This window comes from Aquarana catesbeiana, linkage group LG13, assembly GCF_042186555.1.
Source record: "Aquarana catesbeiana isolate 2022-GZ linkage group LG13, ASM4218655v1, whole genome shotgun sequence".
NCBI lineage: Eukaryota > Metazoa > Chordata > Amphibia > Anura > Ranidae > Aquarana > Aquarana catesbeiana.
This window is the reverse complement of record NC_133336.1, coordinates 90,071,306-90,087,472: the sequence shown is the minus strand read 5'-3', so window position 1 is coordinate 90,087,472 and position 16,167 is coordinate 90,071,306. Positions and strand designations below refer to the sequence as shown.

Here is a 16,167-nt window from a genome sequence, read left to right as displayed (position 1 = left end):
TACACGGAGAAATCCTCACCCTCGAATATAGTCCGCTCCCACTTCCCCAGGTACAGGTTGGCGTAGCCAGGGGCACAGCAGGTGCCCATAGCCATCCCCTGAACCTGGAGGAAGTGTCGACTGTCAAAGGAAAAAGCATTATGCTTGAGTATATGTTCAAGCGAGGATGATATGAACTCGTCATCATGATGACTGGTTTGGGATAATATTTTGCAAATACATGCTAGTCCCTTGGTATGTGGTATAGAACTGTAGAGAGCCTTGGCTTCTGACTGGGCCCTCTGGCCCCTTGATGAAACCTTCCATCTCCCCCCACTGGAAGCGGTCCCCAAACTGGGAACTCTGAGCTATCCTCAGACCCCAGTATATAACGACACTGCACACCTGTGTACCAGCCAGGTTGCAGGTGTTTAGCAAAACCCAGACACAGAATTGCTTGCTCCGATTTTGCACTGCAGAATCCAGAGAAAGCCAAATCCACAGTTTTCTCTGCCCAGAAACACTAGCCTGGGATGTCACATTCACTCTAAATGTGAATCCTGTGTCACATTTTCCTATCTTCCCACAGTGACAGACTCTTCCTGTCATAAGAAATATATACATCTTAAAATTGAATAAAAGTATTCCTTCCTGATCGAGGATGGATGGGCTGAAGTTCAGGGTCATTAAGAAGGAGGCTCATTCCCCCGTCTCGGCCTATTCCACCCTCTCATCTCACAGCCATACCCTCCTCCCATCTTTATACCCCTTTCTCTCAAACTACATCCCTCCTTATCCCCCTACGTCCAACCAACGGATCTAACCAAGGCTGCCAGCAGAACTGTCAGCCTTGAGTTCATCCCTAATCACAAGTAACTCTCACTATTTCATACCTGCCACATCAAAAACGTAACCACATCACCCTACAGAAACATTAATAGTCAACACAGTTTGTTTCAAGAAACCAGCTCAAACCACAGCACAGTAAAATCTAATGTGAATTTTATCTCCTCAAAGACCAGTCACCTCCCGGTTTCAGAGAAACAAAATTCACGCCTTAATTACAAACTGTACAATTGTCTAACATATTCAGCTTCTCACTGTTGTGTACTATTCTTTCCCTACAACTGGTATGCACGTTTCATCTTTGTGATTGCTACAGAACTTTTGTATATCCTTAGGCAGTTAGACCCATATACCTACTGTTATACTTGTTCATATATTTCAGAATTTTCCTCAATAAAATACTATGAAAAAAAAAAGTATTTCTTCCCCAGATTAATCTCCAGGTGGTAGCAATAGGGTCAGTTCACTAAGAGTTAAATAGCGCTGAAAAAAAATGAGGTAAAATAACGCATGCGGAAAAATTTGTGTAAATTCACTTGAATTGTGTGGTAAATAACTACTGCGGTAAAGTTTTGATAATGCTGTAATTACTGCATATTTTCAGGATGCCGGCCGGCCTGTCTTTAACAACAGATGACTCATCAGCTGTCAACGGCTTCCCCGCTGACAGCTGAATGTAAAGAAAACATGCCGGCAATTAAAAATTATGAAAAAAAAAAACAGTGTGGGGCCCCACCCCCAATGCATACCAGGCCCTTTGGATCTGGTATGAATTTTAAAGGGAAGTCCATGTCAAAATTAAAACAAAAAAACGGCGTGGGGTCCCTCCAAAATCCATACCAGACCCTTAACTGAGCATGCAGCCCGGCAGGTAAGGAAGGGGGGGGGGGAACCAGCGAGCGCCCCTCCCTCCTGAACCATAACAGGCCACATGCCTTCAACATGGAGGGGGTGCTTTGGGGCGGGGGGTCTTTTCCCCTTCCCCACAACCCTGGCTCGTGGGTTGTGGGGGTCTGTGGGCAGGGGGCTTATCAGAATCTGGAAGCCTCCTTTAACAAGGGGGCCCCCAGATCCCGCCCCCCATGTGAATGAGTATGGGGTACATTGTACATTTGTCATTTTTAGTGAATTTAATTTTTTTTACCGCATGCAAAAATGTATGCAAATGATTCATGTGACCGCATTATCGCATGCGATAATCGTTAGTGAATTGACCCCAATGACATCAAATGATGTGGATGTCAGTTGAGTTCACTCCACAGTTATCAAATGTTCCTGTAAGTGAACACAATGTCATCTGAATTTTTAGCAATTTCAAACCTGTGAAAAAGTTGTGCTAATCTGTGCCCTCATCAACCCATTTTAATGTTACACAAGCAATTTATGAAAATGCTTTTTTCCCTGTATACATCACAGTGTAGTGTAGGAAGGGAGATATACTGTAGCTCTCCTAAACTAAAACACCTATGTTCACTTTAAGCTTGACCAATCTGTTACATAAAAGTCACGTTATTGTGCAATCATTTTAATCAGCAGACTTTGTTGAGTATATTTTGCAAAAAATATATGGGATTTGCAAATAACTTAAAAGTTGCATTGGGAAAAACGACAGGAAATGCCGTTTTTTTAAAATATTTTTTTTTACTTTGTATTCCCAATAAAAACCAAGGAAATAAAAATAGATGTATTTAAATATGCTACCAAATTAAAAAAATTCCCCTCCGCCCAGAAAAAACATATATATAACAAGCGGAACTGAGATATTGCCTAATTGAGAAAAAAGCTCTGGGACTCAAGGAGATTTGGAGAGAAAAAGCACTATATATATGGTTAAAGTGCATACCGTATTTACAGTACTTTTATAGGAAAGGTACCGAAAAGCTAAATAAATTTTATTTTGTGTAACAGTCTGAATAATAACATTCATAAACATTTATGTTAAAGTACATTGGGATGTCACCCCCTGTGTCATTAGACAGTGCTCTGCCCCAGGGATTGGCACATACTTTGCCCTGAAAGTGTAAGGTGACAGTATACTTTTCAGGGTAACCTGTATGGTAGTATTAAGCTAACACTTGTGTTTTTCTCAATTAATAGGACAGAGTTTTATCTCGAAGACATAATTCTTTTCCAAACATTGGTTTTCCAACTTTATCTACTCCAAATCTTAAGGTAAGGATATCAATGGAGAACGAAGGCTGTTTTATTTTTAATTATATAAAAATGTCCTACGTGTTTCTACCTGATCTCCAGTCTGTATAGACACATTTTGTGGCAAGCTTGTGTTTGCACATTTCAACATTTTTGGAAATTCGGGTTTCATTTATGAAGAAAATAGTCTTTTCATTATAGCAATCAATCTTCTTCTCCCTTCCTCTCCCTAAAGCAGGTTAGAAGATGTAAAGGAGACACTAACTGGTTGCTTGGAGAAAAGAAGTGTTCTTTAGTCAAACACTTCACATGTGAGGCCTTTTGTATGTACACATTTAGAAGTATTTTGTTTCTAAGTACAATTAGGCAAATAAAATTATATCCTGGTAGAGGATTTAAATGGAATGAAGTTACTTTGGACTCAGACCTTTTAGGAGTGGTGCTTCTACTTTTTCTAAAAGTTTAAATCAGAAGTGTTCTTTCTGTTTTGGTTCTTTTAACCACTTCACATACTTAGGTAATTTTAAAACGTCCTGGACTTGAATTGATTAAAATAAGCTCATGGGTGTAGGCACAGTGTTATTTTTTTCAGCCAGTGATTGGCTGTTCAGTAAAAGTGATCCAGGTAGCCCAGTGGCTGTAGCCTCCCGATAAAGTCTACAGTAATGGAAAGGGCCAGTAGTGGTGGCTCTCCCTTTCCTTTGGGCCAAATTTTATACTGCTACATATCTTTGGTTATCATAACCCAAATCAATGTACAGTATATTATTTGGTCTTTGTGAAAGTTAGAGTCCACAAGCTATGGTGCCAATCACTGAAAGTTGATCACATCTGATGTACTGAGGCCCTGAAAATTACAAATAACCCCCAAATGACCCCTTTTTGGAAAGTAGACATCCCAAGGTATTTAGTAAGAGGCATGGTGAGTTTTTGAAGTTGTAACTTTTTCCTCACAATTCTTTGCAAAATGAAGATTTTTTTTTCCACAAAATTGTCATAATAACAAGTTATTTCACACACACAGCATGTGCATATTTGCAACTTCCCCCCCAAAATACATTCTGCTACTCCTCCTGAGTATTTCGATACCACATGTGTAAGACTTTTACACTGCCTGGCCACATACAGAGGCCCAACACACAGGGAGCACAAATTGCACATATAATTTCTTGACTTTCTCTTACCATTTTAAAGGCCCTGGAGCACCAGGACAATAGAAACGCACAAAAAATGACCCCATTTTGGAATGCAAACACCCCAACGTATATTCTATGAGGCATAATGAGTTTTTTAAACATGTCATTTTTTTTCCACAATTTTTTGGCAAATGTGGAAAGAAAATGAAAACGCATCTTTTTTTTTATTTTTACTCAAAGTTGTCAATTTATAAAGATATTTCTAACACATAGCATGTACATAGCAAAACATGCTCCACAAAATACATTCCTGTGCGCCTCCTGAGTATGGCGATACCACATATGTGAGGGTTTTACACAGCCTGGCCACATACAGAGGCCCAGCATGCAGGGAGCACCATCAGGTGTTCTAGGAACATCAATTTTACACTTTTGTGAGGCACTGTAGTGGCACTAATGGGCACTGTAGTGGCATGGATGTGGCACGGATGAAAACTGATGTGGCACAGATGAGTACGGATGTGGTATGGATGTGGCACAGATGAGTACTGATGTGGCATGGATGAGCATTGATGTGGCATGGATGTGGCACGGATGAGCACTGATGTGGCACAGATGAGCACTGATGTGGCACGGATGAACACTGATGTGGCACGGATAAGCACTGATGTGGCATGGATGTGGCACGGATGAGTACTGATGTGGCATGGATGTGGCACGGATAAGCACTGATGTGGCATGGATGTGGCACGGATGAGTACTGATGTGGCATGGATGAGCACTGATGTGGCACAGATGAACACTGATGTGGCATGGGTGGCATGGATGTGGCACGAATGAGTACTGATGTGGCATGGATGTTGCACAGATGAGCATGGATGTGGCATGGATGAGTACTGATGTGGCATGGATGAGCACTGATGTGGCATGGATGTGGCACGGATGAGCACTGTTGTGGCATGGATGTGGCACAGATGAGCACTGATGTGGTATGGATGTGGCACAGATGAGCACTGATGTGGCAGGGATGAACACTGATGTGGCATGGATGTGGCACGGATGATCACTGATTTGGCATGGATGAGCCATGGATGGGGATGGATGAGCCATGGATCAGGATGGATGAGCCATAAATGGGGATGGATGAGCATGAATGGGGATGGATGAGCATGAATGAGGATGGATGGGCACAGATCAGCGCTGTGGGAACTTCAGATCCAGCTCACAGCGCTGCTGCACCGTCTCCCTCCTCCCCTCGCACACTGTACCGATTGGTGCAGGGAGAGGGGAGGAGCTGAACCAGACATGCTCCACTTTGTTGACATCTAAAAGCTCCGTCATTGGATGGAGCGATCACATGGTAAAGGGCCGCTGTCATTGGCCCTTTACTCCGATCCGTTATGTGCCAGGTCTGGAAGACCCAACGGTCACTGACATTCCCAGCTGCGTGCCGCAGGGGGCATGCGGGAGCGTGATTCTGGAAGGACGTCCTATGATGCCTTCCCAGAGTTATCCCACCGCGCTGTAGCCATCACCTGGCTATAGCCCGGTCAGCGAGTGGTTAAACTTACCACTTGGGTAATACACAAGGCTGATGCGCCCTCTTTTCTTTGTTTTACTTTGTTTTACAGTGTTCCAGATGAGTGCTCATCCGACCCTTAGGAGGCAGCAAAGCCTGTGCCTTTATTGGAAGTATCAAGGACCTGTGATCCCTCCACTACCATTGCACTTCTCTTGAGTGCAGAAGATTGTTGCTCTTGTTTCTTTGCATAAATGTGAATGTAAATACACAAAGTTATACATACCTGCTCTGTGCAGTGGTATTGCACAGAGCGGCTCCAATCCTCCTCTTCTGGGGTCCCCCACCAGTGTTCTTTTCTCCTCCTCTTCTGTGAATGCCCCCATAGCAAGCCGGCTGCTGTTGGGGTATTCATAAGGGCATGCTCCTGAGTCAGGCTTGTGTGTGTCCATAGGCACACGCAGCATGGGTTGACCCAGCCTCCTGCTCTCTGCTCACAGTAATTGATTGACATTAGCATACAACTATTGGGACATTTTTTTACCTTAATGCAGGGATATCATTAAGGTTAACACTGTCTTGACTTTAGAACTATTTTAAGACAATTGGAAGCCACAAGGATTTGCATTGTTTGCATCAGGCTGTGCAACCCATGGATCAGAGGGGGTATAAGGTGGGTCAAGGGGCAGCTCTACTTATCTTTTATGTATGTACATTATTTATGACCCTATGTGTGAAAGTCTTTTTTGCTTAATTTTTCCATAAAATAAAAGGTGAGCCCTTTATACTATTGCTATTTGCAAAAACTCCTCTTTAGTGATCAATTTATATTGACCAATGCGCCTGAAAGCAGAACCTTCTTTGCTGTCTTCAGGTATAGGGTTAAGAAAAAAAGGAAGAATCTAACTGGTTGCTATGAGCAGTACTGTTTTCCATTGCATAATAAAATCTTTGCAATCAGATTTTATACTTTTGTCTTTTTCCCCCACAGAAAACACACTCTTCTTCTTCTCCAAATATATTGATCTTAGGGGAAAGTAAATTCCATCTTTCAGCTGACTTTCAAACAAGTATGAAAGAGCTTGCAGCATGGAAGCAGCAACATTACAGGCCACTAGAAGCTGTAACTGTCTGCCAAGGTGAAGAAACAGAGGAGCAGAGCCCCAAAATAATTCCAGCCATCTCTGCACAGATAGCCTTATTTACTGACCAAGACAAAAAGTTGACTTATAAAGAGGTGGGGGCTGTTCCACAACTGACTTTGAAGCATGTCAAGAGGAAGAAATATAAGAAGAAGAAAGGACACTTGGATCCAAAGAAACTGAAAATTATATTACAGGAGCTAAAACGACCACTGCAGACCCTTAAAAGGTAAGTTATTGCGATGTAAAAAACAAGCTTATGGATAAGCTGCTGTGCAAATAGATGATGGATTATGGATGATAGCTTCTTTTCTGCTATTTGTATTTCCCAAAAGTTCCACAGCAGGCTTCACTGAATCTGCAATGTTATAGCGGGTACTGAACACCTGCTTAACAGAAGTGTGTGTGCGTATTGGAATTCCTCATTCTGAGAAGATACAGAATAGGAACAAAAACAGGGGAAAAAAAGAGCCCTGGGTCGGACTTTAGCGGCACATTAGACGGTATATGATTAAAAAATATGAACTTTATTGATTAAAAAATTTGTTGTGCAAACAGAGCAAGTCTTTAAGCCCAACTCCAGGCAGAGCATATTGGGAATGATTTACTAAAGGCAATAGACTATAGACTGTGCACTCTGCAAGTGCAGTTGCTTCAGAGCTTGATAAAAGAGGTGAAGCTTCACTTTATAAGAATACCCAATCACATGCAAAGAAAATGAAAAAAAAAATGGATGATTGAAGTAAGCAGAGCTTCACCTCATTTACTAAGCTCTGCAGGAACTTCACTTGCAAAGTGCACAGCCGATTCGCCTTTAGTAAATCAACCTCACTGTTTAATCTTGGATAGAGCAGGGAGGGTTATGCTTTTGTCAGGTTTTATTGCCATCCCTCTTACCATATTGATTTAGGATGTGATGGAAAATCTCTCCAAAGGGGACAAAGATAAAAAATTAGAAAGCAGGGAGTGGTTAGACCTGACAATATTTCTAATTGCTTTCTGTGCTTTTTTTGTCCTGATAACAACTACTCGAGCTCTTCAGGGACTGAAAACCACTGTCCTTATCTGCTCCTTGGTTAAACATTTCAGGTTGGTAGAGGGAATGGATAGCCAATGCTGCCAAACTTCATCATGTGCTGGCAAATGTTACCATCTGCAAAGTAATATTCCCAATGTTATCCTAGAGCAGTGTTTCTCACCTCCAGTCCTCAAGGCGCCCCAACAGGTCATATTTTCCCTCAGATGAAATGGCTGCGGTAATTACTAAGGCAATGAAATTGATCAAATCACCTGTGCAAAATAATGGAGAGCCTGAAAACATGACCCGTTGGGGCGACTGGAGAAAAAATGTCCTAGAGGGACACACACTTATCTTAGCAGAAGGTATAGATTTACTTGGTCACTAAAGCTCCTTATTTAAGCTGGATACACACTATACAACTTTTGTTGTTAAATTTCCTTTAGATTTCCCTTCAACTATGTAGTACAAGGACCTGCCTGATTGCATACAAATTGAAGGTGTTTAGGTTTGACCTCCTATTATATGGTTTTGGTAAATCTAAAAGAAAAAATCTGCAGAAAATTGTATAGTATGTATCTAGCTTTACTCTTATAAACACTTTTGAGTTTTTCTCTATAAGTATAGTTTATGTACTGTAGTCATCCTATTACCCTGAGTACCTGGGTATAAATAATGATGAAAAGGGGGTATTTACTAAAACTGGAGCACTCAGAATCTGGTGCAGCTGTGCACAGTAGGCAATCAACTTCAGCTTGTTCAATTAGGCCGGATTCACACTGGTGGGACATGACAGCAGTCCTACTTTGGATCCGACTTTGCCCTTTGACTTGAAGCCAACTTACGTCCGACTTTCAATGAACAGGGATCTGACTTGGATCCCTGCCAATACCAGGCACTGTGTTTGGTATGAATCTTGAGGGGAAACTCCATGCCAAATTTTAAATAAAAAAAACAGCATGGGTTCCCCCTCCAAGGGCATACCAGGCACTTGGGTCTGGTATGGATTTTAAGGGGAACCTCCTACGCTGCAAAAACGGCGTGGGGGTCCCCCCCAAATCCATATCAGACCCTTATCCGAGCACGCAGCCCGGCCGGTCAGGAAAAGGGGCGGGGACGAGCGAACGCCCCCCCTCCTGAACCGTACCAGGCTGCATGCCCTCAACATGTGGGGGTGGGTGCTTTGGGGCAGGGGGGCGCCCTGCGCCCCCCCACCCCAAAGCACCTTGTCCCTATGTTGATGAGAACAAGGGCCTCTTCCCGACAACCCTGGCCGTTGGTTGTCGGGGTCTGCGGGCGGGGGGCTTATCAGAATCCGGGAGCCCCCTTTAATTAGGGGGCCCCCAGATCCCGGCCCCCCACCCTATGTGAATGAGTATGGGGTACATCATACCCCTACCCATTCACCTGGGGGAAAAATGTGTCAATTAAAAAAACACACTAGACAGGTTTTTAAAGTAATTTATTAGGCAGCTCCGGGGGTCTTCTTCCGACTTTGGGCGTCTCTTTTCCGACTCCTCCGCGCTCTCCGGCCTCTTCTCCGTGCTCTCCGGCCTCTTCTCCCGGTCCCTGGTTCTTTTCCCGCTCTCCGGTTCTTCTGCCAGGCTCCTCTGCTATCTTCTGCTCTTTTGCCACTCTTTTGCTAGCGGTGGCCCGGTCTTCTCCGTCGTCTTCTTCCCTCCGGTCTTCTTCCGATGTTGACACGATGCTCTCTCCCACTGTAATGCCGTGTGCGAGGTGCGCAATGACGTATATAGGTATGGGGCGTGGTCACCGGGTGATGTCATTCGGTGTCTCCGCCCATTATGACGTCACCGTCCCATCATGCCCCGGTGGTGACATAATGGGCGGAGTCACCGGATGACATCACCTGGTGACCACGCCCTATACCTATATAAGTTGTTGCGCATCTCGCACACGGCATTACAGCGGGAGAGAGCGTTGTGTCAACATTGGAAGAAGAGAAGAGGGAAGAAGACGATGGAGAAGACCAGGCCACCACTAGCAAAAGAGCGGAAAAAGAGCAGAAGATAGCGGAGGAGCCCGGCAGAAGATACCGGAGAGCACGGAGAAGAAGGAAGAGACCCCCGAAGTCAGAAGAAGACCCCCAGAGCTGCCTAATAAATTACTTTGTGTTTTTTTATTGACACTTTTTTCCTAGGTAAATAGGTAGGGGTACGATGTACCCCATACTCATTCACATAGGGTGGGGGGCCAGGATCTGGGGGCCCCCTTATTAAAGGGGGCTCCCGGATTCCGATAAGCCCCCCACCCGCAGACCCCGACAACCAACGGCCAGGGTTATCGGGAAGAGGCCCTTGTCCTCATCAACATGGGGACAAGGTGCTTTGGGGCGGGGGCCCGAAGGGGGCCCCCCCACCCCAAAGCACCCACCCCCCATATTGAGGGCATGCGGCCTGGTACGGTTCAGGAGGGGGGGTGCTCGCTCGTCCCCACCCCTTTTCCTGACTGGACGGGCTGTGTGCTTGGATAAGGGTCTGGTATGGATTTGGGGGGACCCCCTACGCCGAAAAAATCCATACCAGACCCAAGGGCCTGGTATGCTCTTGGTGGGGAAACCCATGCCAGTTTTTTTATTTAAAATTTGGCGCGGAGTTCCCTCTCGACTTCAATGATAGTCAATGGGCTGAAGTAGGATCAAAGTTGGACCAAAGTAGTACAGGGAGCATTTTCAAAGTCGGACCGACTTGTGTCGGACCAGTTAAGACGGCTCCCATAGGGAAACATTGATATTCATACGTGTGAACCCAGCCTTAAGCTTTGTCAATAAAACCTGGAAGCTGATTTGTTCCTGTGCAGAGCTGCACCAGATTTTGCACGCTCCAGTTTTAGTAAATCTCTCCTTTAGGCTTCATTCTCACGAGGCGGAGTCCGCCAGCTCAGCAGGAGATCTCTCCGTTGATCTCCATTGAGCCGGCGGATGACAGGTCCATCTCTGCTCACTGAGCGGGGAGGGGCTTGTCAGAGTGCCGCTGATTCTATGGAGGGATTGGACGAAAACTGACAGCATGTCTGTTTTCATCAGATCTCCTCCGATCCGCCAGGACGGATGTAAACGTATCGCCACACGTCTGATTTTAGCGGATCGGATGTCAGCGAATATGGTCACCGCTGACATCTGTCGCTCCATAGACCTGCATGGAGCATCCGTTCAGGTCCGCCTAAAAAACTGACAGGCGGACCTGAACGGTCCATCCGTGTGAAAGGGTCCTTAGTCTTATGGGCCATCCTTGGAATCTATTATGCATTGTATACACCCTGAAGAGGGTGCACCGTGGGAACGGGGGTGGGGGGTACATTTGTTTTGGTATTTTGAATTAGTGGTTTTTTTTTTTTTTTATGCACCAAGTTTTTTTTAGCAATTTAGGCGTGCTGTTTTATATTTTTCATGCAAAATACAATAAAAAGAATTTGAATAAAAAAACATTTCAAGTTGTACAGTCTCTCTTTTAAATTAGACTTTGTGTTCGACTTTCAATTTGGAAGATTCCTGTTACAGAAATTGCCTAGGCTCCATGTTCACAAACCTGAACGTTCAGCTGAGGTTTTTCCTCTGCTCTTTGATAGACATTTCTATAAAGATTGAGAATTTCCAGACAAACAATTCCTTGTCCCTATACGTGTCAAGACACTCTGTCCTTTTCCAAAAGGTTTTTAAAAAAAGCATGTCTACTCATCCTGAGGTTAATTTTCCAGTCTCTTTCTGGAAAGGACTTGGCCATCCTTATTGATAAGGCACCGTTCTTTAGGGACCCTACTGACAAAAAGTTAGAAGCTCTTGCTCCTACTATCTATTCCTTTTAGCGGGATCAACCCTTAAACTTTTACTGCCACTGTTCTTATTGGCCAGACTTTAGCCATTTGGTCTAAATCACTAAAGTGACCATTGCTTCACATTTTATGTGTGATGCAGTACTGGATGCTTGCCTTCTGTTAACACGGGTATCCCTTTCTTCAGTTCGGTTTCACAGAGCAATCTGGCATAAGTGCTGGTCAGAGGATGAAGTAATCAAAAAAAGCAACAAGAGTCGGCTCTTACCTCAGATTCGCAAGCATAAGGTTCAACAACGCCTTCTTGCATTGAAATGCTCCTTTTGTTCCTCAAGGTCAGGTTACAGTTCCCAGTGCCTTTTTTCCACCTCCTCAGCTTCCGTAATGCGTCCATGGCAATCTGTTGTTATTTTAGCCCACTTCTCTGTTTGGGCTGCTACTTTGCATGATATCATCAGAGTTGTGTCCCTCAATGGATAATAGAGAAAAATGATTATTGCCCATTTACGGACAGATCTCTCCCTTCACTACGGTTTTCCCTCTTTGGATTACTTGCTACAACTGGTGAGATCTAAGGGGTTATATCCTTAAAGGCCAGGCCTCTAGTTTTATTGCCTAGTGCCCAATTCTCCTGCAGGCAGCCGTATAACCCTTCATTGCTTTATATCATCAAAGCTGTGTCGCTCAATGGACTTCAGGAAATGGATTTTAATGTGAGTAAAAAAAAAATTTTTTCTGCACCACTTCTATGCATGTGTACTGTTCTCTTCACTTTGCTGGCATAGGACTTACATTATTGTGGTGACTTTCCTGCACTGGGCATGAGACATTACAGTCCTATTACTCTGTTGTACTCCAGTGGAAGACCTGGCACAAGAATTTACTTGGCACCAACAATTGTGCCATGAGAAACAAATTTTGAGGGCAGTGTGTGGGAATGCAGGGTTCTTTTTTTATTAATGTGGTTTTGTTATTACTATGATTTTAAAGAGTATTCTTTTAAATTTGGTTTACATATTTAAGATCTGCTTTAAACATACCATTAAAACCATCTACACATTGCAGGCTATTCACTACAAGTCTTAGCATCCACCATGCAGTCAAATGACAATGTCAGTCTAATTATACTGTACTTGCACATGAAATACAATAATGGACAGCAGGAACTTTTTATGTACACAAGACAGATGTAAATTTCCTCCTTTGGGTGGATCTGTAATACTAATTCCAGGAGCTCACTCGGCTATCCTTTTAGGGGATTGTCACCCTTATTTCCGTTTGAGGAATAGCATATCTATTAGTGTCAATTCCTTCATGTTCCTTTTACATAGGATTGTGCCCCTTATACCATATGCCTTTTGTTTGTCCCCGTCCTCCATTTTACCACTTACTGTGGTCATCTCCTGGATATTGTGGTTCTGTTCAGCCTTTTGTACCGCCCCCAAGACCTATACATTTGCAAGACTTTTGTCATACCACCAGATGAATTTCAACACATAAACCCAACTGTCCTGAAGAAGGAAAAGTCTACTGTGAAATGCGTTCGCATTTGGATTTGGAAAAGTACATCTGCTCTATTTCAAATGTTTATGTATTAAGTTGGTATACACCAGTTTATGATAGGTGTCCAATTCTAATCCTTTATTGATAAAAGATTGATTTTATATTAGTGTATCTGCCTCATGTTGTGCCTATAAAGTCTCCTAATGTTGAACAATGTTTGTTCTTTTTTGTCCTTTGTCCACATAAAATACAAATATTTGTAGTCAAAATTACAGCTCTGGCTTATATTTATATCCATACAGATCTGTGTCCGTTGAAAGAATGCCCATTGGTTCAACACCCACTCAGCATCTGCGGAGCTCCAGTCTCCCTCGCCAGTTAGACTTTTCATTCTTCATAAGAAAACACTGTGGTGCCCAAACCAATCAGGATCTTCGAGAATGGGTGAGAGACATCTGGAATAGTTGGTTTGATGAAGTTTTTCCACCAAGTCTGGCATCTATGGAAGATGAAGCACAGTACGTTGATATAGCTGGTCCTGCGATTCTGCCTGATCCTGAAAAAAAGGAGACACCATGGACAGCAGGCTTGGATTCAGTACCACCTGTTCTTGTAGAGGACCCAGCAGCATCTGTGCAAGATGTGGAGAGTGAGATTTCCTATCTCACCAGTTTAATAGAGAAACAGGAGAGACCATCTGTATTCCACTACTGCAGAAGAGGCGCCCTGCACAGAAAACTAGGAAATCTATACCTCGCCTTGCAAGATTTAGATATGGTAAGAAGCTGAAAAAAGTTTAAAAACTTTCCTAACATTTATTTATGAAAGTTGACCTGTTAGGATGTAAATGTGGGAGCAGTTCCTGCTGTCTTAATGTATGTGCAGACTGGGGGCTGTCATCCTGATCCTCACATCAATAGTAAGCCACTGCCCTGGAACAAGCATACATGAAGGTTCAGACAGTTTAAATTAAAAGTGTATTTAAACTAACAGTAAATGTTGTCTTTTTGGTTCCTTTAGATCTGTTCGACAAGTGCAAAAAATTAGAAATCTTGTGTGCTGATAGCTTCTTATACTCTTTGTTTGGAATGTTATGAGTTAGCATTGTTCTCAGCTATCTTCCTGGAATTTGTGTATCGCTAATACACTACTTATCATAGGGTGACAACACAGCTTGGTACGTTTGTCATCCTAGGACAGGAAGTGAGTTAATGGCAGGATTATCAGTTTAAAGGAGGAAAAAAAGTATCAAAAAGAAAAACAAATACAGCCACCACATCTAAGCACTGGTAAGCTACATTACTTGTTATATATATCTATCTATATATATAGATAGATATTTATATATATATAGTGCCTTGAAAAAGTACCCCTTGAAATTTTCCACATTTTGTCATGTTACAATCAAAAACATAGTTGAAAAATGCGTTTCCTGCAAACAAGCTATATCTATCTGCTGTCTCTTGAGATATTTAAAAATTTTCACTCATTTTTGAGGAGAATTCATGCCTTGAACAGAGGGATCTCGGAAGGATCTCATTGTTAAAAGGTATCATTTAGGAGAAGGGTACAAAAGAATTTCCAAGGCATTAGATATACCACGGAAGTGAAGACAGTCATCATCTATTGGAGAAAATATGGCACAAAAGTGACATTACCAAGAACTGGACGTCCTTCCAAAATTGATGAAAAGACGAGACGAAAACGGGTCAGGGAGGCTGCCAAGAGGCCTACAGCAACATTAAAGGAGCTGCAGGAATATCTGGCAAGTACTGGCTGTGTGGTACATGTGACAACAATCTCCCGTATGCTTCATATGTCTGGGCTATGGGGTAGAGTGGCAAGACGGAAGACTTTTCCTATGAAGAAAAACATCCAAGCCTGGCTAAATTTTGCAAAAACACATCTGTGGTTTCCCAAAATCATGTGGGAAAATGTGTTCTGATCTGATGAAACCAAGGTTGAACTTTTTGGACATAATTCCAGAAGATATGTTTGGCACAAAAACAACACTGCACATCACCAAAAGAACACCATACCCACAGTGAAGCATGGTGGTGGTAGCATCATGCTTTGGGGTGGTTTTTCTTCAGCTGGAACAGGGGCCTTAGTCAAGGTAGAGGGAATTATGAACAGTTCCAAATACCAGTCAATATTGGCACAAAACCTTCAGGCTTCTGCTAGAAAGCTGAACATGAAGAGGAACTTCATCTTTCAGCATGACAATGACCCAAAGCATACATCCAAATCAACAAAGGAATGGCTTCACCAGAAGAAGATTAAAGTTTTGGAATGGCCCAGCCAGAGCCCAGACCTTAATCCGATTGAAAATCTGTGGGGTGATCTAAAGAGGGCTGTGCACAGGAGATGCAAATCTGACAGATTTGGAGTGTTTTTGTAAAGAAGAGTGGGCAAATAGTGCCGAGATGTGCCATACTGATAGACTCATACCCAAAAAGACTGAGTGCTCTAATAAAATCAAATGGTGCTTCAACAAAGTATTAGTTTAAGGGTTTGCACACTTATGCAACCATATTATTTTTTTATTTGTATTTCCCTCCACCTCAGAGATTTCAGTTTATTGTTCAACTGTACAGTTTATAGGTCACATTAGCCTCCCTGGCAGTCAGACTTTTGCATCTCAAAGCGGTACATTGTTTTGCATAAAAATTTTGGTGTTTTATATTGTAGGCCTGTAATTCTTAGGAAAGACTCACTTAAATCTAACCAAACAAGAGTCTAGTAGACATCCAGGGTATGATAAAGTTTTAAACACGAAATCATAAATTATAATATAATAAATAACTATAAATAATTATCAAAAATAATAATAAAATGTATTCAATAATGTAATCATATCAAAAACACTAAAATTTGCTCAGTCGCAGAATTGTCGCTGTCGTCACTTTCAGTGTCTGATGACAAATTTCCCCACGAATCACTATTGCTCAATTCTGCAAGTGATTCTTATTTACTATTGCTGTTTTCTAGCTGGTCAAAAACCGCTTTAGACGTAAAGGGACGCTTTTTGGATGCCATTTACATTCTCAAGTTTCCAGGCAGAAAGAATGGCATATATAA

General features: G+C 42.7%; 1 protein-coding gene across 1 annotated transcript in view; it reads left to right on the top strand.

Annotated features, from left to right (window-relative positions):
• TTC6 (tetratricopeptide repeat domain 6) overlaps window positions 1-16,167 on the top strand; it is a 305,088-nt gene that overhangs the window by 83,690 nt on the left and 205,231 nt on the right. Inside the window, exons 10-12 of the mRNA XM_073610036.1 lie at window positions 2,923-2,997; window positions 6,623-7,002; window positions 13,389-13,863. Coding sequence (XP_073466137.1) covers window positions 2,923-2,997; window positions 6,623-7,002; window positions 13,389-13,863 — 930 coding nt within the window. The remainder of the gene's footprint in view (window positions 1-2,922; window positions 2,998-6,622; window positions 7,003-13,388; window positions 13,864-16,167) is intronic.